This window comes from Bombina bombina, chromosome 11, assembly GCF_027579735.1.
Source record: "Bombina bombina isolate aBomBom1 chromosome 11, aBomBom1.pri, whole genome shotgun sequence".
Classification (NCBI taxonomy): domain Eukaryota; kingdom Metazoa; phylum Chordata; class Amphibia; order Anura; family Bombinatoridae; genus Bombina; species Bombina bombina.
The window spans coordinates 68,561,976-68,585,887 of record NC_069509.1 but is presented as its reverse complement, the minus strand read 5'-3'; the positions used below and the strand labels follow the sequence as shown (position 1 = coordinate 68,585,887).

At 38.8% G+C, this 23,912-nt stretch overlaps 1 protein-coding gene across 1 annotated transcript; it reads right to left on the bottom strand.

Annotated features, from left to right (window-relative positions):
• Positions 1 to 18,024: 18,024 nt before the first annotated feature.
• On the bottom strand, positions 18,025 to 22,662 carry LOC128641908 (putative tyrosine carboxypeptidase MATCAP2). Its single transcript, XM_053694492.1, has 6 exons — positions 22,486 to 22,662; positions 22,097 to 22,240; positions 21,865 to 21,997; positions 20,898 to 21,203; positions 19,026 to 19,123; positions 18,025 to 18,186 (listed from the first exon to the last, which is right to left on the bottom strand). Exons 2-6 carry the CDS (start codon positions 22,226 to 22,228, stop codon positions 18,025 to 18,027), a joined length of 831 nt encoding a protein of 276 aa, XP_053550467.1. The 5' UTR covers positions 22,229 to 22,240; positions 22,486 to 22,662.
• Between the last annotated feature and the right edge of the window lie 1,250 nt (positions 22,663 to 23,912).

Genomic DNA, 23,912 nt, shown 5'->3' with positions numbered 1-23,912 from the left:
CCTGGAGTATATGGCTTGAGAGATAGAAAGGGGTCAGGCACTGCAGGTTTGTGAAGAAAGACATGAAAAACTGGATGCATGCAATAGGAAGATGGCAACTGGAGACAAATTGCCACTGAAGATATTTTTTTTTCAATAGTAAAAGGTCAAATGGAGGAAGGGCCTAATTTCTTGGAAGAAAGAGCAAGTCAAAGATGAGCAGTGGAGAAATATACTTTGTCTCTAACTTGATAAACAGGAGTAGGAGGTTTATTCTTGTCAGCAAAATGTTTATATTGCTGTTGGGCCTCCAATAATTACTTCTTTATTACAGAGAAAGTATTGTGTCTCCTGTAAACATTAATCAGCAGCAGGAACTGAGAGTCAGGTGATGTGGTTAGATGGTACCCATAGGTACACAGGAAAGGGGACATGAACTTAGATCTATGAACTTGATTATTATAGGCAAATTCAGCCAAAAAGTATTGTGCCCAGTTATCTTGTAGCATGGTAGTATCTGGAGTGGAGTAACTGCTTCAGAGTTTAATTTGTGTTTTCCTTTTGGCAATCAGTTTGGGGATGGAAAGCAGTAGATAGTGCCAGCTAAATGTATGGTCCTTTGCAAAAGGCTGCCAAAAATGTAGACGTGAATGGGGGGCCTTTATCAGACACTATAGTTTCTGGTAAGCCATGCAGTCAGAAAATCTCTTGTAGAAAAATGGTAGCTGTGTTATCTGCATTGGATACACCCTTGGTGGCAACAAAATGGGCCATTTTGGAAAAGCGATCTACTACCACTAAAACGGGTAAGTCAACTAAAAAGTCCAAGGCAATTTCAGCCCGTGGTCTGCTTGGCACAGAAAGTGGATTTTAGAGACCTGAAGGAGATTTTTGTGAGTCTTTGTTAACTATACCCACAGGACAAGATTGTACATAAGATTTTTTATCTTTTTTTCATGCCAGGCCACAAGAACTGTCAACTAATTAACTCTTGAATTGTAGGACCTCAGAAACTATGAACTGTCAACTAATTAACTGTTGACTCATAGCCCCTCAGAAACTGCAGAAGATGGCACTACCACCTTGCTGTCCTCAATCTAGAACTCTAAAAGCTGGATAGTTTCTGAGTATCTAGGAGCATCTTCAGGATATAAAATCTTTAAATGAATAGTGTCTCAGAAGAAAGCTTTGTCAGCTAGAAAATTTTCTGGTTGAAGAATAGTAGTTGGCTCTGATTCTGTCTTCTCAATTTCTCCAATGTGGGATAAGGCATTCGCTTTACCTTTCTTAACTCTAAGTCAATATGTAATGAGGAAATGGAAGCTGCTAAAGAAGAGTGCCTGTCTGGCTTTGAGTCTACAAGCTGAACGTAAGCATTCCAGATTTCTTTGGTCCATGAAAACAGTAATGGGATGATCGGCCCCCTCCAGTAGATGTCTCCACTCCTCAAATGCTGTGTTTATGGCAAGTAGTTATGTGTCCCCCACGCCATGGTTTCTTTCTGCTGGGGAGAGAACTTGAGATAGAAAAGCCAAAGGGTGGAGGTAATCGTTGTCACTATCTGTGATGTGCTCCAATGGATGTCTCAGAGGCATCACCTTTGACATAGAAAGGTTGTTGTGGTTCAGGTAAAATCAGGATGGGTGAGGAGATAAAAAGTAATCTTTTTTTCATGCCAGGCCACAAGAACTGTCAACTAATTAACTCTTGAATTGTAGGACCTCAGAAACTATGAACTGTCAACTAATTAACTGTTGACTCATAGCCCCTCAGAAACTGCAGAAGATGGCACTACCACCTTGCTGTCCTCAATCTAGAACTCTAAAAGCTGGATAGTTTCTGAGTATCTAGGAGCATCTTCAGGATATAAAATCTTTAGATGAATAGTGTCTCAGAAGAAAGCTTTGTCAGCTAGAAAATTTTCTGGTTGAAGAATAGTAGTTGGCTCTGATTCTGTCTTCTCAATTTCTCCAATGCGGGATAAGGCATTCGCTTTACCTTTCTTAACTCTAAGTCAATATGTAATGAGGAAATGGAAGCTGCTAAAGAAGAGTGCCTGTCTGGCTTTGAGTCTACAAGCTGAACGTAAGCATTCCAGATTTCTTTGGTCCATGAAAACAGTAATGGGATGATCGGCCCCCTCCAGTAGATGTCTCCACTCCTCAAATGCTGTGTTTATGGCAAGTAGTTATGTGTCCCCCACGCCATGGTTTCTTTCTGCTGGGGAGAGAACTTGAGACAGAAAAGCCAAAGGGTGGAGGTAATCGTTGTCACTATCTGTGATGTGCTCCAATGGATGTCTCAGAGGCATCACCTTTGACATAGAAAGGTTGTTGTGGTTCAGGTAAAATCAGGATGGGTGAGGAGATAAAAAGTAACTTTAGGTTATAAAAAGCTTACTGTGCTTTGTCAGTCCAGTGAAATTTAATGGCCTTCTTAGTGAGGTCTGCAATGGGTTGAATAATATGAGAAAAGTCTCATAAACTTCCTGTTAAAAGTTTGCAAAGCCCACAAAGCATTGAATAGCTCTTTTAGTGTCTGTAATGGGCTAGTTTATTATAGCTTCAATTTTCTTGGTGCTAAGATGAAGATTTACAAATCTACTGAGTCAGTGTTAAAGGCATATGAAACACAATTTTTCATGATTTCGATAGATCATGCAATTTTGCCAACATTCTAATTTACTCCTAGTATTACATTTTCTTTGTTCCCTTGGTATCTTTATTTGAAAAAGCAGAAATGGAAGCTTAGGAGTGGTCCTATTTTTGGTTCAGCACCTGGGTAGCGCTCTGATTGGTGGCTACATTTAGCTACCAATCAGCAAGTGCTACCCAGCTGCTAACCCAAAAAATGGCCAAGCGCTTAAGCTTACATTCCTGATGTTTCATGCGGGCCCATGCATTTTGGGGTATAGATGCTTAGCTCATAGAAGGGATAGCACAGTTCTCACATGATCATAATGTACATGAGTATGTCTTCAAGGTAGCCAACTACATAAATATCCAGGATATCATAACAATTGTCATTGAGCCTCTGAAAGATAGCATGGGCATTGCACAGGGCATTCATAGTGCCCATAACGGGAACGAAAGGCAGTTTTCCACTCATCTCTTTTCCATGCTCTAACAAGATTGTAAGAACCTCTTAGATCAATGTTACTGAAGATAATTGCTGATCTAAGTCGATCCATAAGTTATGGAATAAGTGGTAATGGGTATTTATTTTGTACAGTGATGGCATAGAGATCCCTGTAATCAATGCATGGACGAAGTCCTCAATCCTTTTTACTGACAAAGAATATGCCAGCCTCATCAGGTGACCTTGCCAGTTTGATAAACCCTTTATGAAAATTTTCTTCTATGTGTTCTTTTAACCCTTTTAACTTTGTTTCTGGATAGGTGTGGCCGAATGGCAATTGGAGCCCCAGGGAGATGATCAATTGTGCAATCATATTCCCTAGGGGGAGAGTATCAGCGCCTTTCTTTTCTTGAAAGTCTTTGTAAAAATCTGGTATTTAAACAATAGGTTTTAATGGAGTCTTGGGTTGGAGGGTGGAACTGATTAGGGATTTAAGACAGTGCTGAAGACAGAATTGGGATTTAAAGTGCACAGTCCCAGTCTCCCAGTCGATTAATGGATTATATATTTGTAACCAGGGGAGGCCAAGCACTAAAGGGGACACTGGTGAGGATAATAAATAAAAAATCACAGTCTCTTGATGCCCAGACCCGATTGTGACTGATGAGGAAATAGTCTCTTTTGTGATTGGACCAGTTTTCAATGGTGACCCATCGATGAGCTGTATGGGAATTGGCTTCCCTTTAGCATTCTTTGGGCTAATTTGCTTCCCAATTAGCATTCTTTGGGCTAATTGAGTGACAAGAAAACATCTACTGGCCCCAGAATCAATCATGGCAGGTAGATTAACTGAGTTATTGTTCCGTTCCACTGCAAGGAGAGCTAGGGACAAATGAGGTTTTGAATATCTAGGCATTTGATCAATGGATAGGATGGGAAAAGGATGCTTACCCCTAAAAGTCTTGGGCTTGGCAGTGCACACTCGAGCTATATGTCCAGGCTTCCTGCGGTACAGACAGAAGTTTAACAACCTTCTTTGCTTTTCAGCTTCAGAGAGAGGACTCTGGATAACCTCCTATTTGCATGGGTTCTTCAGTGGAGGCAGAGGACGAACAAACCGCTTGTGAGGAGGGCAAAAGGCAGCAAGTTTTTCTATGCTCCTCTTCCTAAGGCGGAGGTCGATCTGAGTTGACAAAGAGATTAGGCTTTCTAGAGTTTAAGAGACCCCTACTCATGCTAGTTCATAGTTAAGAGAATCAAACAGGCCCAACAGGAATTGATCCAAGGGAGCAGCTTCATTCCAAGATGAAAGTGTGGCAAGATGACAAAACTCAATTATATATTCTTCCACATCCCTTTTTCCTTGTTTAAGGGCACAGATCTTAGCTTGTGCCATAGAGGTCTCTTAAGGATTCAATCCACAAGCACAAAAAAGGTGAGGCAGAGGGACAGTTAAAAGTTAATATCATCAAATTTATTAAACAAAAGGTTAAAAATAACAACAGTCATATCCTAAATATGTACAAAAACCCAGTGTATCAGAGGTCTTACTCGTTTCAGGTTACGTCTTCCTCATAGAACGTGCTACACCGGTCACTAGCGGCAGCGTAAGTACTTTTTAAATTGCTGAACACCTGTTACATTTTCCACGTAACCAACTAAACCTTAAAGAGACATGTCCTTTCTATATACTTGTGCTGATGTTAATGGATGTAGGTCCTAAACAGATAACTAATTTATGTTACTAGTGAACAATTTTATTAACAGATGTTTAAGAATATGGCCTCATTGATATAGAATACTTTTGGCTAAACCGATCAGATAGATGTACCAAAAATACTTCTACACTAACAAATAAAAATCATTATTGTTTGTCTTACTCTTAAGCCTTATAGCTGAATATATATTAGTAGTTATCCTATTCAGAGATAAACAAGAGATAGAACTTTAGCATTTTAATAGGTTGACCGTGTGAAGTCTCAAAGCTCAATAATTAGTACTACTCTCAAAGGGGAACATTTGTGTTCAAATATATTATGAGCAAATGATAAGTCACAGCGTCAACCAAAAACCCAATTTAATATACAGTTAAAGTGCACTCTAGGATAGCTCAATATCTCAAATCTAACATTCTCAAATTAACAATGACAGACAATGATGTTTACATTGTGTAAGCTTAATACAGATCCTCATACATAGAACATTAGAAAAGAAAAAAAGCTAAAAAGCTAAAAAGACCAATCTATAAGCTTCTTATGAGTGACACTATAAAGCTACAACATCTATACATATTAGTTCAACCTTTTTTTTGGTTGACGCTGTGACATCATTTGCTCATAATATATTTTAACACAAATGTTCCCCTTTAAGAGTAGTACTAATTATTGAGCTTTGAGACTTCACACGGTCAACCTATTAGAATGCTCAAGTTCTATCTCTTGTTTATCTCTGAATAGGATAGCAACTAATATATATATTTAGCTATAATAATAATAATAACTAGTATTTATATAGCGCCTTTCTCCCAGTGGGACTCAAAGCGCTTTTTCAGCGCTCGCTCTCGGAATTAACCAAATCGGCAGCTGAATAGTAATAGTTGTTATTATTACCCAATTTAATGGTACTCATTTTATCGACTTCGGAAGGATGAAGGGCTGAGTTGGCCCTGCCGGGATTTGAACCTGTGACCTTGGATCTTTTAAACAGGCTTTTTTGTAGTCAGGGCATAAGTAGGCTGACCATATTGCCGCTTTAAAAAGGGACACATATGAAAAATACATATGTCAGGGCTGTTTAAATAAATTCTTTGAATAATGTTCTGTTATAAGAACCCTGACATATGTATTTTTCATATGTGTCCCTTTTTAAAGCGGCAATATGGTCAGCCTAGCTATAAGGCTTAAGAGTAAGACTAACAATAATTATTTTTATTTGTTAGTGTAGAAGTATTTTTGGTACATCTATTTGATTGGTTTAGCCAAAAGTATTCTATATCAATGAGGTTATGTTATATTCTTAAACAGATGTTAAGAGAATTGTTCACTAGTAACATATATTAGTTATCTGTTTAGGACCTACATCTATTAACGTCAGCACGAGTATATTTATTTATTTATTTGTAAAATATTTTACCAGGAAGGATACATTGAGATTTCTCTCGTTTTCAAGTATGTCCACAAAACATTGCATTGATACAATAGGGTACAATAAAATACAAAAACAATAATAATACACAATATATGCAAAAATTTTACATAGAACAGGTAGGAAATATATAATCAACCATGACCAGTGCATTCTGTTTTGAGATATATAGAGAGGGATCTCTTATAGGATATTAGGCTTGGGGAAGGTTTGAAAGTGTGCGGCAGGTCATTCCATAATTGTGGTGCTCTGTAGGAAAAGGAGGATCGCGCTGCTTTCTTTTTGTATTGAGGCAAGCTAAACATGTTGCTGGTATTGGAATGGAAGTTATAGGAGGTGGGAATAGCCGGGGAGAGCATTCTGCTCAGGTAGGGTGGGAGCTTCCCAGAAAGGCTCTTAAACACAAGGCAGGAAAGATGGAGGGTGCGTCTGGATTCCAGCGACAGCCAGTTTAGTTCTTTTAGCATGTCACAATGGTGGGTCCTGTAGTTACACTGTAGCACAAAGCGGCAGAATGAGTTATACAATGTATTAAGTTTATTAAGGTGAGTTTGCGGTGCAGGTGCATATACTACATCCCCATAATCCATGATAGACATCAGCATTTGCTGTACAATCTTTTCCTTTACTGTAGGGCTGAGGCAGGATTTGTTTCTGTACAGGGCAGCTAGTTTTGGATAAAGTTTAGATGCAAGTTTTTCTATGTGGAGGCCAAAAGATAGATTGGGATCTAAAAACATACCCAAGTATTTGAAAGAGTGGACTGCGGTCACTGTGCAATTGGATTTTGTTTTGATGGTAGATGGGAATTTTGTAATTTGTTTAATTTAGGTTCCCTTTCCAAAGTTCATTGTAACAGTTTTGTCAGTGTTTAAGAAGAGTTTGTTTTTTGAGATCCAATTTTCTACCTCTGTGAACTGGTCTTGGAGCACTGCTTCAAGCTGCAGCAGATTGGAATTGTTTGCATAGATTACTGTGTCATCTGCGTACATGTGTAAAGTTGAGGATTTGCAGACATTAGGCAGATCATATATAAATAATGTGAATAGTAGGGGGCCAAGAATGGAACCTTGGGGAACACCACACGTGACTGGGAGAGGGAGGGAGTCACTGTCAGAAATGGAGACATATTGTAATCAATCCGATACATATGATCGAAACCAGGATAACGGATGATCAGCAATACCAGAATTTTTTATTTTGAGCAGTAGTATGTCGTGGTCTACTGTGTCAAAGGCCTTTGCAAAATCAAGGAAAATAGCTCCAGTTAGGTCTCCTTCTTCCATGCCAGTTTGGATGTCGTTGCAAACTTTTAGGAGGGCAGTTAGAAAGGACATGTCTCTTTAAGGTTTAGTTGGTTACGTGGAAAATGTAACAGGTGTTCAGCAATTTTGAAAGTACTTAAGTTGCCGCTAGTGAACGGTGTAGCACGGTCTATGAGGAAGACGTAAGCTAAAATGCGTAAGACCTCTGCTACACCAGCGTTTTGTACATATTTACGATATGACTGTTGTTATTTTTACCCTTTTGTTTAATAAATTTGATGTCTTAAATTTTAACTGTCCCTCTGCCTCGCATTTTTTTTGCTTGTGGATTGGATTCTGCGGAATCACTGGGGATTCCCAAGCGGTTTGCAGGGGACAGGAGTGAAGGAGGAGGAGCAGGTAAGCTGAGCATAGCAACGCTGCAGACACGGACATTTGGCTCACCGAAGAGGCCGCACACAAAGGAACAGTGACTAAGGGAGAAGAGACTAAGGGGCCTATTTATCAAGCTCCGTATGGAGCTTGAAGGCCCGTGTTTCTGGCGAGTCTTTTGGCTCACCAGAAAGACAAGTAATGAAGCAGCGGTCTAAAGACTGCTGCTTCATAACCTGTCCGCCTGCTCTGAGGCGGCGGACAGAAATTGACACCCCCTGCTAGCGGCCGATTGGCTGCGAATCTGCAGGGGTGGCATTGCACCAAGAACAACAAGAACTGCTGGTGCAATGATAAATGCCAACAGTGTATGCTGTCGCCATTTATCGATGTGCGGTGGACATGATACGCTACATTGTATCATGTCCGTCCGCACTATCATAAATAGACCCCAAGTAAGTTTTCACTTTTTTTTCCATATTACATACCTACGTGGGATTTGGCACATCGGATTGGGCATGCCATTGGAGCATTAAGCTATCATTTGGTAGCTGAATGGGTGACTTGTTCTTATGCTATTGCATGTAATACCTCTGCTGATAGCTGTAACACTGAGCGCTGCATAGAGGAATACTACTGTTTTCTCATGTTAACATACCTGACTTTCCTCTTAGCGTTTGTGTGCTTTATGCTTATAACTTACCGTGCATCCACAGCAGTCTTCTGCTTTATATTTTGAATTGTTGCATACACATTTTTTACTCCTCTCTAGTGATGTCGCGAACATAAAATGTTCCATTCGAACGGGCGAACCTGGCGAGCCGCCATAGACTTCAATAGGCAGGCGAATTTTAAAACCCACAGGGACTCTTTCTGGCCACAATAGTGATGGAAAAGTTGTTTCAAGGGGACTAACACCTGGACTGTGGCATGCCGGAGGGGGATCCATGGCAAAACTCCCATGGAAAATCACATAGTTGATGCAGAGTCTGTTTTTAATCCATAAAGGGCATAAATCACCTAACATTCCTAAATTGTTTGGAATAACGTGCTTTAAAACATCAGGTATGATGTTGTATAGATCAGGTAGTGTAAGGGTTACGCCCGCTTCACAGTGCGCAGTGTAGGTGATATACCTGCCCTGACCATGCTTTGCAGACCAGGTATCAGTGGTCAGATGGACCCTTGCCCCAACACTGTGTGCCAGACATGCCATTACTTCCTTTTGCACAATCAAGTACTGGTTGGGGATTGCCTTTTGTGCAAAGAAATTTCGGCCGTGTACCTTCCACTGCGGTGTCCCAATAGCTACAATTTTTTGGAACGCCTCAGACTCCACCAGCTTGTATGGTAAAAGCTGGCGGGCTAAGAGTTCAGACAAGCCAGCTGTCAGATGCCGGGCAAGGGGTGACTTTGTGACATAGGCTTCTTATGCTCAAACATGTCCTTGACAGACACCTGACTGTGGGCAGATGAGCAGGAACTGCTCAAGGCGAGAGACGGAGTGGCGGATGGTTGAGAGGGGGCAAGGAGGACAGCAGTGGTTGACGTGGCTGAAGATGCTGGACCAGGAGGAGGATGGCGGCTTTGAGTTTGTGTGCTGTTTGTACTCATGTGTTGATCCCATAGGCATTTGTGATGTGCGATCATGTGCCTTCGCAAAGCAGTTGTACCTAGGTGGGCGTTGGACTTCCCACGACTCAGTTTCTTTTGGCACAGGTTGCAAATGGCATCACTGTTGTCAGAGGCAGACACACAAAAAAAATGCCACACTGCTGAGCTCTGCAATGACGGCATTTCTGGTGGTGGCAACAGCATGCGTTGATTGGCGTGCTGTCTGGCTGACCCCGGGTGCCGATGCATGCTGTCTGACTGTGCCACTAGCTCCTTGCGACGACCTCTCCCTGCTTCCAACTCGTCTCCTCCTCCTCCCTGTCTCCCCATCTGAATTTTCCCCCTGTTCTTCTTCTCTTCTAGCGGGCACCCACGTGACATCGACGGACGCATCGTCATCATCAACTGATTCACTTGTATCTGACAACTCAGCAAAGGAAGCAGCAGCGGGTACAACATCATCATACTGTACGTCCATGTGTGCAATGCTGCCTGACTGAGACATATCCCTGTTATCTACATCCTCTGGCAATAATGGTTGCGCATCACTCATTTCTTCCAACTGATGTGTAAATAACTCCTCTGATAGATCAAGTGAAGCGGCTGTGGTGCTAGTGTTGGTGGTGGCGGCAGGCAGGCGAGTGGTAACGTGAGAGGTGCCCGAAGCAAAGCTGGAGGAGGATGGTGTGTCAAGGTTCTGAGCGGAAGCTGTAGAAGATTGGGTGTCCTGTGTTAGCCAGTCAACTATGTCCTCAGAACTTTTCGAGTTCAGGGTACGTAACCTCTGAACACTGGGCATTATTCTAGGGCCAAAGGGAATCACAGCACCACGACGGCCCCTGCGGGGTGGCCTGCCTCTGCCTGTCATTTTTTTTTTTGATTAGTGGTACTATGCGTGCAAGCTACTGTGACAACAGATATGAGTGGCACTGTGCACTGGCAGAAGTTGGCAGAGTAGACGCTGTAGGCCTGACACACACGCTTGCAGACAACTAACTGCTATTCAATCTATTACAGTCAAATATACACTACTGTTACACCAGATATGAGTTGCACTGGTGTGACACTGTGCCCTGGCAGGCCCTGAAACGCACACGTGTGAAGGAAACTGACTGCTATTATTTCACAGTCAAATTTCTAGTTTTTTTTTTAACCCCTTAAGGACCAAGGCCATTTTTCAATTTCTTTCCCTTAAGGACCAGGGCTATTTTTACATTTCTGCGGTGTTTGTGTTTAGCTGTAATTTTCCTCTTACTCATTTACTGTACCCACACATATTATATACCGGTATTCTCGCCACTAAATTGACTTTCTAAAGATACCATTATTTTCATCATATCTTATAATTTATTATTAAAAATATTATAAAATATGAGGAAAAAATGGAAAAAAACACACTTTTTCTAACTTTGACCCCCAAAATCTGTTACACATCTACAACCACCAAAAAACAACCATGCTAAATAGTTTCTAAATTTTGTCCTGAGTTTAGAAATACCCAATGTTAACATGTTCTTTGCTTTTTTTGCAAGTTATAGGGAAATAAATTCAAGAAGCACTTTGCTATTTCAAAACCACTTTTTTTTCAAAATGAGCGCTAGTTACATTGGAACCCTGATATCCGTCAGGAATACCTGAATATCCCTTGACATGTATATTTTTTTTTTTAGAAGACATCCCAAAGTATTGATCTAGGCCCATTTTGGCATATTTCATGCCACCATTTCACCGCCAAATGCGATCAAATAAAAAAAAATTGTTCACTTTTTCACAAACTTTAGGTTTCTCACAGAAATTATTTACAAACAACTTATGCAATTATGGCATAAATGGTTGTAAATGCTTCTCTGGAATCCCCTTTGTTCAGAAATAGCAGACTTATATGGCTTTGGCGTTGCTTTTTGGTAATTAGAAGGCTGCTAAATGCCACTGCGCACCACACGTATTTTATGCCCAGCAGTGAAGGGGTTAATTAGGGAGCATGTAGGGAGCTTGTGTAGTGTAGTAGACAACCCAAAGTATTGATCTAGGCCCATTTTGGTATATTTAATGCCACCATTTCACCGCCAAATGCGATCAAATTTAAAAAAAAAATTACATTTTGTCGCAATTTTAGGTTTCTCACTGAAATTATTTACAAACAGCTTAATAGCAATTATGGCACAAATGGTTGTAAATGCTTCTCTGGGATCCCCTTTGTTCAGAAATAGCAGACATATATGACTTTGGCGTTGCTTTTTGGTAATTAGAAGGCCGCTAAATGCTGCTGCGCATCACACGTGTATTATGGCTAGCAGTGAAGGGGTTAATTAGGTAGTTTGTAGGGAGCTTGCAGGGTTAATTTTAGCTTTAGTGTAGAGATCAGCCTGCCACCTGACACATCAGACCCCCTGATCCCTCCCAAACAGCTCCCTTCCCTCCCCCACCCCACAATTGTCCCCGCCATCTTAAGTACTGGCAGAAAGTCTGCCAGTACTAAAATAAAATGTTTTTAAAAATTTTTAATTTTTTTTAGCATATTTACATATGCTGTGGTGTAGCATCCCCCCTTAGCCCCCAACCTCCCTGATCCTCCCCATCTGCCTTTTTGGCGGCCATCTTGGGTACTGGCAGCTGTTTGCTATTATTTCACAGTCAAAAAAGTGTTGTTTTTTTAAATGTACACTACTGTTACACCAGATATGAGTGGTGGCACTGGGCAAGTGGGCACAGTATGAGCTGTGAGCCTGACACACACGCTGGCAGGCAGGCAACTGCAATTAGATTACACAGGAAAAAAAAAGCAGACTGATGTTCTAGCCCTAAAAAGGGCTTTTTGGGGTGCTGTCCTTACAGCAGAGATCAGATGAGTCCTTCAGGACTGTAGTGGACACTGAATACACTAGCCTAGATATCGATTTCCCTATTAAATCAGCAGCAGCTACACTGTCCCTCCTCTCACTAAGAATACAGCTTCCGAATGAATCTAAAATAGATGCTGTCCAGGAGGTGGGAGGGTCTGGTAGGGAGGGTCTGCCGCTGATTGGCTGGAATGTGTCTGCTGACTGTGAGGTACAGGGTCAAAGTTTACTCAATGATGACGAATAGGGGGCGGACCGAACATTGCATATGTTCGCCCGCCGCGGCGAACGCGAACAAGCTATGTTCGCCGGGAACTATTCGCCGGCCAACTATTTGGGACATCACTACTCCTCTCACTCATTGAGCATCTCTAGGGTACAGTCTGTTTTTTATCATGTTTATTAACATGGATCAAATCGTTAATATTGCTACACACCTAACATTGAAAGCAGAAACAGATTATGAGGCACAGAGGCCCAATATAGAAGAGCTGCTCACATTAGGGGCAAAGAATCCTAATATGGGGGATGTATTCCAGCAAATGGAGAATAAATTAATAAAAGAATACAGGATGTGGTGGGATATAAAACTCCTAGAGAAATATCTAATTTTGGAAATGGTCCCAAGAAGGCTAAGGATAAAGAAGTTTTCCACCTTCCTGGTAGAAGACACATCCTTTGTGGAAGATTGGAACTATATCCTATCGGAGTGCTCATATAGGCTCATGCATCTCATATTTACATTTAAAAAGAAACAGCATGCAAAATTGAGAGAAGAGATTATGGAACTTCAGAATGAGATCAACAGATATATTGATCATAAGGATTACAATACATTGGACAATCTACTTGATGAGGCGGTTACACAGATGAAAACGGAAATCGATTAAACCAAACAAGGAAAGTTTGAAAGGGACAGCCAAGATTACAAGACTAATACTGTGTACATTTGGAGACAAGGAAAGAATAATCAACGAGCAAGATCCAGATCAAGACAGAGGAGGAACAGGAGAAGATTAACCTTTTTCGGACACAGAAGGGGAATCAGGAGAAGAGAGAGAACAATCCACGGTTTCTACCATACCTCAGGGAGTGCCTAGTATACAGCAGCATGTACAGGCTGCAATATCTCGTGAAACAACTGATAATACACAGTACACCAACCCTAATAATATTAATAGTAATATTAATCCCAAGAAGGCTAAGGATAAAGAAGTTTCCCACCTTCCTGGTAGAAGACACATCCTTTGTGGAAGATTGGAACTATATCCTATCGGAGTGCTCATATAGGCTCATGCGTCTCATATTTACATTTAAAAAGAAACAGCATGCAAAATTGAGAGAAGAGATTATGGAACTTCAGAATGAGATCAACAGATATATTGATCATAAGGATTACAATACATTGGACAATCTACTTGATGAGGCGGTTGCACAGATGAAAACGGAAATCGATTAAACCAAACAAGGAAAGTTTGAAAGGGACAGCCAAGATTACAAGACTAATACTGTGTACATTTGGAGACAAGGAAAGAATAATCAACGAGCAAGATCCAGATCAAGACAGAGGAGGAACAGGAGAAGATTCACCTTTTTCGGACACAGAAGGGGAATCAGGAGAAGAGAGAGAACAATCCACGGTTTCTACCATACCTCAGGGAGTGCCTAGTATACAGCAGCATGCAATATCTCGTGAAACAACTGATAATACACAGTACACAAACCCTAATAATATTAATAGTAATAATAGTAATAAAGTAGGTCACTCTGTGGTAAATCTTGGTGATGTAGCTACTAGCTCTGGGAATACTCATTATACACTTAAATCAGGGGAATCAAGTAATAAATACGTTATGGCCACTAAAGTGGATACACAAAAGCAAGTAAAAGTTTCAGGGAACACACAGGTTTTTCATGTGGACCAACCCCACTCAAGGGGAGGAGGAAACACAAGAGGGGGCCAACGTAGAAAGAAATAGATATATGCTCAGGACACAGGCTCAGAAGAGAAAATGCAAAAAGAGATTGCAAAAGACAAAAAAGATTGCCCCACTCTATTACTCAGTGTGTAAAAGAAAAATAAACTATCAATTTGGCACATGCATACTCAATAATTTTATTAATAATATTTGCCAACAAAAACCAGAGTCCAGACCGACACCTGCACACACACAAACACACACTGTTAAAAGTAGCTTAAGCTCAGTACCAGTTATATACAATGGCCTCTAGTTATCAAGCCGTCAACCGCAAATATGCTGGAATTCCGAAGCGTATTTGTGGCGAGGCTGATTCGCCGTAGTTATCAAGCCCTACAGCCTGGCAAAAGTAGAATTTAGTGACGTAACCTACGATCCGCCAGACTCAGTCCGACACAGATCGATGGTTATGTCACTACAGATGTTCCGAACGCAAGTTCGGCACAATCTGACTACTTTTGGTAGTTATCAAATACCTACCAGGTACTATTCCGGCCCAGCGTACCTGGTTTTCAATCCGCCGCCCTGGAGGCAGCGCATCCTATAGGAATCAATGGGAGTCTGACAGCAGCGAGAGCTCTTGTTCGCTGCTGCCCGATATCCCATTGATTCCTACGGGAAGTGTCTGCACCTAACATCCTAACATGTACCCCGAGTCTAAACACCCTTAATCTGCCCCCCCCCTACACAGCTGCAACTAAATAAACCGCCGCTAAACCCTAAACCGCCGCTCCCGGACCCCGCCGCAACTATAATAAATATATTAACTCCTAATCTGCCGCCCCTATACCGCCGCCACCTATCTTAAATTTATTAACCCTATACAATATAGGGTGTTAAACAGATTAATATATGCTTGGTTTTTTTTAGTCAGTGAATAACTCTGCAGGCTTATGAGATCTGCTTGATAGATAAGACAATCAGTTGTAGAGTGTCTAGTCTAATTCATTAATTTGTATATTAGATGGATGTTCATGCTGTGTTTACTTATTTTCTTGAAACATGACAGTGACCGATGGTATAATAAGAACAGGACTGACTACAATAAGACTTACATGTAGTTCCTTTGTAATTATGGCACATATTACATATGAATGAGGCATAGTTCTAGTACTATACAGGGGGAGATATACAGTATCTCACAAAAGGGAATACACCCCTCACATTTTTGTAAATATTTTATTATATCTTTTCATGTGACAACACTGAAAAAATGACACTTTGCTACAATGTTAAGCAGTGAGTGTACAGCCTGTATAACAGTGTAAATTTACTGTCCCCTCAAATTATCTCATCACACAGTCATTAATGTCTAAACCGTTGGCAACAAAAGTGAGTACACCCCTAAATGAAAATGTCCAAATGGCTATCTTTATGTAGAGCAACAATTCTTTTTTTCAGATCCTCAGAGAGTTCTTTGCCATTAGGGGAAATTAATTTTATTAAATGAATACATATCTAATGATCTTGGTATTTATTGTAAATTGTCATGTAGATCACTGATGCTTCCCTCACACGCAGCCACTCTACACAATACCGTAGACTCAATCTAATCTAACACTGTAACACGCATCATTCACAATCTTTTTGTTTCTATCAGTAACCCCTATAGTTGCCAAGTGCCGTGCTTTTAATTTTAATTGTATGCAACAGTTCTTGTTTTTACTTTTTCTATTTGTGGTTTGACTTTGTGACTCTTTTGAACCTCCAGGGCCTCTGTACATACTCTGGCGCATGCGCAGTTGCGCTATGGGGACGCTAAACGCTCTGGCAGGATCGCAACCAGGTAATCACATAAATAGTTCACTGTTTCACTTGTTTTGTAAGGTCTGAGGACGGGGGTAACCCCGAAAACGTTCATCTAAGTAAAAGTTTAATTACTATTTACACGGAGAGTGCCTTTCTTATTTATTTCTTATATATATATATATATATATATATATATATATATATATATATATATATGTATATATATATATATATATATAAATATATATATATATATATATATATATATATATATATATATATGTGTGTGTAGTTTAGGGGTCCCTCCTCACCCTCCCACCTTCCTGATCCTCCAACAGCTCTTTTACAGTCCCCTCTCTCACTGCCCACTTCCATATGTGTTATTGTTATTTAGCCAGTAACAATTTTTTTTTAAAATGTATTTATTTTTTTCTCCGTAGTGTAGAAGCCCTCCTTGAAGATCCCTTTTTTCTGTAGTGTAGGTCGGATCCCCTCCTTCCACCTTCAGCCAACTTTGTTTCATAGTGTAGGGTTCCACCCCTCCCTCTCCCTCCATACCTTTTCTGTAATGTATGATACCAGTCCTCCCTCCCCCCTGGTCATTGGGCTGGTCCACCCTCCTCCCTACATCTCTAGTACTGGCACCAGCATTTATCTTTACAGAGAGTGACACGCTAAGTATCAGTAATCTGCCTTCATTTAGTAGGGGAGCACAATCAGTGCTCTCTTACCATATGAAGGCAGATGCCTTCTGCCCCAGCTGCAGTCTCCGCTGTCTAAGCTGACAGTGGGGACTGCAGCATGCTCTCTGAGTTGGACATAGGTACTACATCAACATTATTTGTTGGGCAAAGTATAGTGGTGTAGTACCTACATCTAAATGGCACAAGAGGTTAAAAGCAATTAATACAATCATCTTGCTAGCATTTGCATTGTTCTGCAGCCCAAGAACACATCTCTTGAAAAGACCTCTGAAAAATTACATTTTCTTTGTATAATTTGCTGTTGCCAGTTAGGAAAAGATAAAATTGAGTTCCTGCGCTGAACAAGCAATCCTTGTTCATGGTGCTAGATTCTGCAGGGTTCACTTCACCTTCTTTATAGCAGTAGAAGAAAACACCATTTTCAAATTATAACCCCAAATTTCTTTTATGATTAAAATAGAACTTTCTAATATACTTCTATTATCACATTGTTTTTGTTTTATTGTTAACCTTTTTTAAAAAAGCAGATAAGCTCAGGAGAGTGCACGTGTCTGCAACACCAAATGGCAGCAGCTTTGCAACAATGTTATACATTAGCAAGAGCACAAGATGGCAGCACAATTTCCTGCCATGTGGTGCTCTAGCATGTGCATGCAACCTATCTAGATATCTCTTCAACAAAGAATAACACAAGAACGAGGCAAATTTAATAATAGAAGTAAATTGGAAAATGTTTAAAAATGGCATTCTTTGGGGTAGATTTAACAAGCAGCAGATTCTGCTTTCTACTCCCGAAGTTTCTGTCTCGCCGGAAACATATGTTAAGAAGCAGTGGTTGTAAGACCGCTTCTGCTTAAATTGTCTGCCACCTTTTTGGTGGCGGACTGCCATCATCCCGATCCGATCAGGATGATTGACACCCCTGCAAGCTGCCAATTAGCTGCGAGTGTGCAGAGGGCGGCATTGCGCAAGCATTTCACAATACTGTCGGCATTTAGCGATGTCGGGTGGACCTTGATAAATTGACCCCTTAATCTGGATCATAATAGAAAAATTTTGGGTTTCATGTCACTTAAATTTATTGGAAAAGTGGACATCATAAATAAACTGTTATCTGTTCTTATTTATAACATAAAAAAGAAAAAGAAACAGACATATATTTGATGGGTTTTTTTATTAATTTAGATGGTAAAATGATCCTATTGTTCACAAAGATGATGACATCGTCACCGCTTTTTCATAGGAGTGTTGGCAGATTTGTGGCGCATACAATTCTCCTATGAAACGATGTAATGCAGATTTAGCCAATAAGCATCGCTAGATGTTCATCACAAATCTCATTGGCTCTCATGATGTTGTCCAGGCACTGCATATATTTTACCCAGTCATGCAGAAAACTGGGTATCCTGGTATTGTCCAGTACTGCAAATTCTTTGAGCCGGTCCAGATCTTTATAGGAGACCTTTAAGAAAAGTAGTTTAAAAGTTACTGAGAAGTAATCATGACATGTAAAAGAGAGAATATAGGAATTGTTTTACTTATGTCTCTGTAGGTTAGATTGCATCATGTTTGTCTAAAACCCTTTAAGATATGTGTGAGGTTTCATGAGAATATGTACTACAGATGAGCATGATATACTCTAATTATTGTTCAGAATGTAGTTTTACCTTAATTTAGAGCTAACAATAACCATGAAAACAAAGTAAGAGTCTGTATCATGTAGAGCAGACATAGGGGGCTTAATGTTAGCAAATGTATTGACTTGTAAAATGAAACAAAATTATATTAAATATTCAATGTTTATCTTTATGTGACAAAAATTGCATTCAAAATATCGTCAGTCTTGAATTATTTAGCTGTCATGTTTCACTTTTGATTTGGCCACATATCTTTTGCTTCTGTGAAGGTCTGTTGTTTTATTATTTAATAATTTTACTGGTTTTAGATATGCAAGTTTTGGATTTTCTAGTGGATTGGAATGGAAAAGAAAACCAACACACCCCACCCAAAAAAAATAATTGTGATTTACCATAAGATGTTTTTTACACATGCATTCTGATGAAGCATCATGAACGGCTAAAGTTATGTGTGTGTTTTATTATGTAAATGTTTTTATTAATTAATTAATTAATTAATTGATTAAGGCATTTATTATTTTTATTAAAATTATTTCATTATAAGGATTCTCTAGAACCAGAAGTGAATAGTGTTTTCTTTCTACTTAGTTTGTTCTATCTTTGTGTATTTATTAGACGTATGTTGTATCTAATAACGTGTTTATCATATGAGAATAAAACATACCTTGCCCATAGATGTTAGCAGTTTGAAGTCAATGGTTGCCCTGTGCCTCAGCAGGTGAAGCACTCCTTCAAGATAGACCTGATCTTTACTGAAGCAACCTAAGGGAAAATACAGAGGGTCATAAAACAGATCAGATAAATGAAAGCTCACAATAGCACAATAAATTATTACTGATTAATACATTCCCACAATCTGGTATCTTAAAATCAATTATGCAAAAAACAAAACTGAACTATTATATATATATATATATATATATATATATATATATATATATATATATATGTATAGAAAGAGAAAAAACAATATAAAAGTGAAGGCGCTCAGCTTTACAATATATATTATAAATATATGTATATCAAATATAAGTCTTTTGTTGGTGAATTATATCACAAGAGTTGAATCAATTGAGGAATTACTGCTTACCAGCTGTTACCTCAATCGTATGAGGTAAGGTGAGTGCCCTGGTTTAAAGGTGATTCGCTGTAAAGCAACTTCTATGTCCTGGTGGTATCCCTGGAGGTCTGTTGTTCAGAATTGATCCTTCCGTTATGGGAATGAAGATCCTGGACTCTCTTTAGATAGAAGAATGTAGACTGTAATCTGTCTTTTTTATCTTTCTTCGATGGTGGTAGGAATACTTGATTCTTGTTTGTAATATCCCTTAGAGAGAGGTGCCTTTTGGTGGTGAGAATCCCTGTTCCCTCAGTATGCAGTCAGGACGTTGTTCATAAAAGGAAAAACAGAAGCACATAGCATAATATTGTTTTTACACAAAGTAAATATTTATTAAGTATTAATATGCGCTTACATTAAAATCCCTCAATCAATATGAGGTAAGTTATAGATAATATTGATTGAGGGATTTTATGAACAACGTCCTGACTGCATACTGAGGGAACGGTGATTCTCACCACCAAAAGGCACCTCTCTCTAAGGGATATTACAAACAAGAATCAAGTATTCCTACCACCATCGAAGAAAGATAAAAAAGACGGATTACAGTCTACATTCTTCTATCTAAAGAGAGTCCAGGATCTTCATTCCCATAACGGAAGGATCAATTCTGAACAACAGACCTATATATTGTAAAGATGAGCGCCTTCACTTTTATATTGTTTTTTTCTCTTTCTATACATTTTTTACAGAGTCAGGGGTACTCTGTTTCAATATAGAGGCAGCACGCTAGACGCACACTGGGCTGTTTTAACCCACAATACCCAGAGACACACATCCTAGATTTTAGCGCAGGTGACCTCTTTCTCTTTCATATATATATATATATATATATATATATATATATATATATATATATATATATATATAAATATATATGTGTATATATATATATATATTAATCCCCTGTTTTAAGTCAAAACATTAATGTTTTAACAACTGATCTGAAAAAAAAGATTGCCTCCTCTCAAAACTACTTGTGCTCATATTACAAGTCTAAAGTAAAAAGGTTGCGCTTGAGTGAAAGTCTCAGGTGAACTAACATCTGGTGGTCAGATAGTGCATATATATATATATATATATATATATATATATATTATATATATATATATAAATTCATAACACTACTTAACGCTAATTCTTTGACACTGGTATGTGACGCGCTCGTGCACAACACATGAATTACAATTTGCAATATGAGTAATGTTTATTGTGGCTGCACTATTCATTAAAAGTAGACTGGGTGCTAAAGAGATGTTGTTTGCTATTTTGAGTGTGGGCCGCCAAATTTAGAAACTCCACTCTGCACTATCAATAGTACTCAATTGTAACCTAGACCTATATCAGCAATGCCTTAAAAAATAATTAAATTATGACTATTATTGTATAAATGTGATTCAAGGTATGTGTATTTACCTGACTTAGATGTATCTATCTGGCCTCTTTTTGCCCTCACACAGTAGTTCCATCTCACGTTTGGGTCTTCCACAAACTTTTCAAGAGCTCTGAAGACTTTACTAAAAGATGATTGGCTGGCCTGATACACTGTGTAGTAGAGGGCTGCTGGATGCCACAGAAGAGGATCTTCATGGAACAGGACAGTGTTGATGGTGGCCAGGCCCTCTTCTGTGGAATTCTTAGGGCTTAGATGGTATAGCCTACGTCTGGCTTTGCTGTTCCATGTTTGTTGTTTGTTGTTTATCATTCTAAAGTAATGTGTCCCTATAGAGAAATAATATATATGTTTTAGGTTGGAGAAACTAAATATTATAACACTGAGTGAACACTAGTGTTGCTTATATTATAGACAAAGTGTTCCCTATAATGACTGCAATGTTTGGCAAGAATATCAAGAGAGGTGCTATAAGTTATATTGAAAGGTGCATGCTATCCATATGATAACTCACTTGGAAGAGATGCTATAAACATGTAAAAATTTGTCTATCTAGAAATCTTTATGTAAAAAAAAAAAACATCAGCATTCCATTTATTAATTTCATTGCTAAAAGAATGATGGATTATTTCCACTGTCAACAAATAAAATGTACAAGGTAAAAAATAAAAATAAATAGGCTGTAGGGAACACTTGAGTCATGTTCCAAACCCCCCAAACTTTCAAAATTCTTCCTAGTATGTGTGCACATGTATGTCATAAAGGTTCCTGTGTACCTGGTTGTTTCCATATTCCATCCCTGTTATTTATGAGCAGAAATACATAATCTGGGGCCCATTTATCAAGCTCCAGATGGAGCTTGAGGGTCCATGTTTCTGGCGAGCCTGCACTGTCGGATCAGGTCCGACAGACCTTTGTTAAATAGGCCTCTCTGAGTGTATAACTGAATACAATAACATACAATATAATAACAAACAAATATATAAATACCTATTTCATGCCTCAGAGTCCCTTCCATCCACAGCGATCTTGCAATTGTGGTGTTGATTGTCAATGTTGGGGAACCGTGTGTTATACCCATTGAGGCACGGCATGGCACATCTGACTTTAGACTTACTTTCATCTAAAGAAGACAGATTTAACCACAACAATTATTAGACATTTAGCATAAGTATGATGTGTTAATCTTATATCTCTCTATGTACATCTTTATATCGCATACCTCACTCAGGCATCCCTCCTTTGACAAGTAATTCTGCACATGATGCTGTATGCAGCTATTTGATAGTGAGGTGCCTCCTGTTTTCTTCTCAAACCTTTCATAGCTGCCGTATTTGTCAATAGCCTTCTGCATGATTGTGACAGCCTGATACATAACAAGAGAGTAGAACAAATTTATATACTGTTCAGTTTGACTATATAGTAAAGGAACTTTAGTGTTTTATTAACAAAATCATTTTTACTTTCATTGGGCTATATTACAAGTGGAGAGCAATCAATAGCTCAGGATGCTTTAAAATATAAGTCAAAAATCATTATAAAGGTTTTATCTAAATTATAAAGAAGCCTTATATAGATACAGTAAGGGTGAAACAAGAATAACAGACTAACCTGATGAAGGAATTGGTTTGATGCTCTGGAGTTCTTGGCCAGAGCACTTGATGAAACAGGGTGAGCATATGTAAATTGAGGGTTGTATTTGTAGCCAGATTTGAAGAACTTGATCTTCTCAGTCTCCAAATTTGTTGGTTTTATGGCATTTAATAAACCCTTCTTTACCGAATGTTTTTCCTTCAGTTTGGGAAGTTTTGGCCGAGGTGGCGCTTTTTCCTTTACCAAGCTGGGTAAATCATGTTTCCTAATGGGCTTGGATAAAGGTGATGGTGAGCGTCCAATGCACCTTCTGGTTCCTGCATTTGATGGACATTTGGAACCCTTGGCACTGGTGGTAGTGAGGATGGGTGGTAGAGTCCTCTTAGCAGGTGTGCATTTCTTCTCTGCAATCGGGAGAGCCTTCCCAGATATCATTAATGGAGGCAAGAGGTGTTTTACTGTAAATTAAAACATTTATAATTATATTTACGTAAAATGTCAAGATAAAGAATAGGATACATGTATCATTTTTTTAAGAATATTTCATCTAACAAGAGCAAAAAAATGTTTTTCATTTCTTTGCAAAAACGTTGAACTAATTCTGTCTAAAACATGTTCATTCTATCTTTAGTTCATTTAGCTTCCCCTGTTTATTTTAAATGGAAAAACTAAATCAACTAATAAATACATTTCTGACAAAATTACTGCAAATCTGTCCATTAATTTTGCAAAAGAACGAAAATTGATGAACTAACAAATCTGTATCTCCTACGCAAACATATTAAATCTGATAATTAAATGTATGTATAATATCCAGCTATTTATTTTTTATCATCATTTTTGCCAAATTGTTCTTTTTTGTTTAAAAATGTATTCTCATGAAAAGGTCATCATTTCTCTATGTTCAAGATGGCCTTTTGCTACATTGTCCTTAGCAGCACAATGAAGATGTGTAATATGATGTGTAATACTGTATAATATAATATAGCCCATTACAAAACAGTAGAGCAGTCTCATACTGGTTTATGTCTGTAGAATCTTATACTTACTCCCATGGCTAGGGATTTTAAACCTTAGCTTATAGAACTCAACAAAATACATTGTATTGTGTTCATATATCTTCTTGGTTCATGTTTCTTATTTCTTTATGTATTTTAAACATGTATAGAAGTGCCTTATTATTATTTTTATTATTATTTTTAAAGATGGCTACTTTTTAATTTAATTTAATGGTTATTTCAGTGCGTTCATATAATCCCCATGAAAAACGATATTATATTATATTACTAATGACCATGTTTAAACAGAGGGATAACAAAACACTAACTAATAACTGATTATGGTGCTGTAAAAGCTTTTATATATAAATCAGGCTTGTCAGTCAGTCATCTAGATACTTAAGAGACTGAAAACACATTTCCAGTTTTGGTAATTATGGTACTAAG

Bases quoted from the DNA above. Each gene is read 5' to 3' on its own strand.
- LOC128641908 (XM_053694492.1), bottom strand. From the start codon at position 22,228: ATGCAGAAGGCTATTGACAAATACGGCAGCTATGAAAGGTTTGAGAAG. The intron at 21,998-22,096 runs GTATGCGATATA...TGTCTTCTTTAG, and splicing joins AGGAGGGATGCCTGAGTGAG to ATGAAAGTAAGTCTAAAGTC. The intron at 18,187-19,025 runs GTATGTTTTATT...CTTTTCTTAAAG, and splicing joins TGCTAACATCTATGGGCAAG to GTCTCCTATAAAGATCTGGA.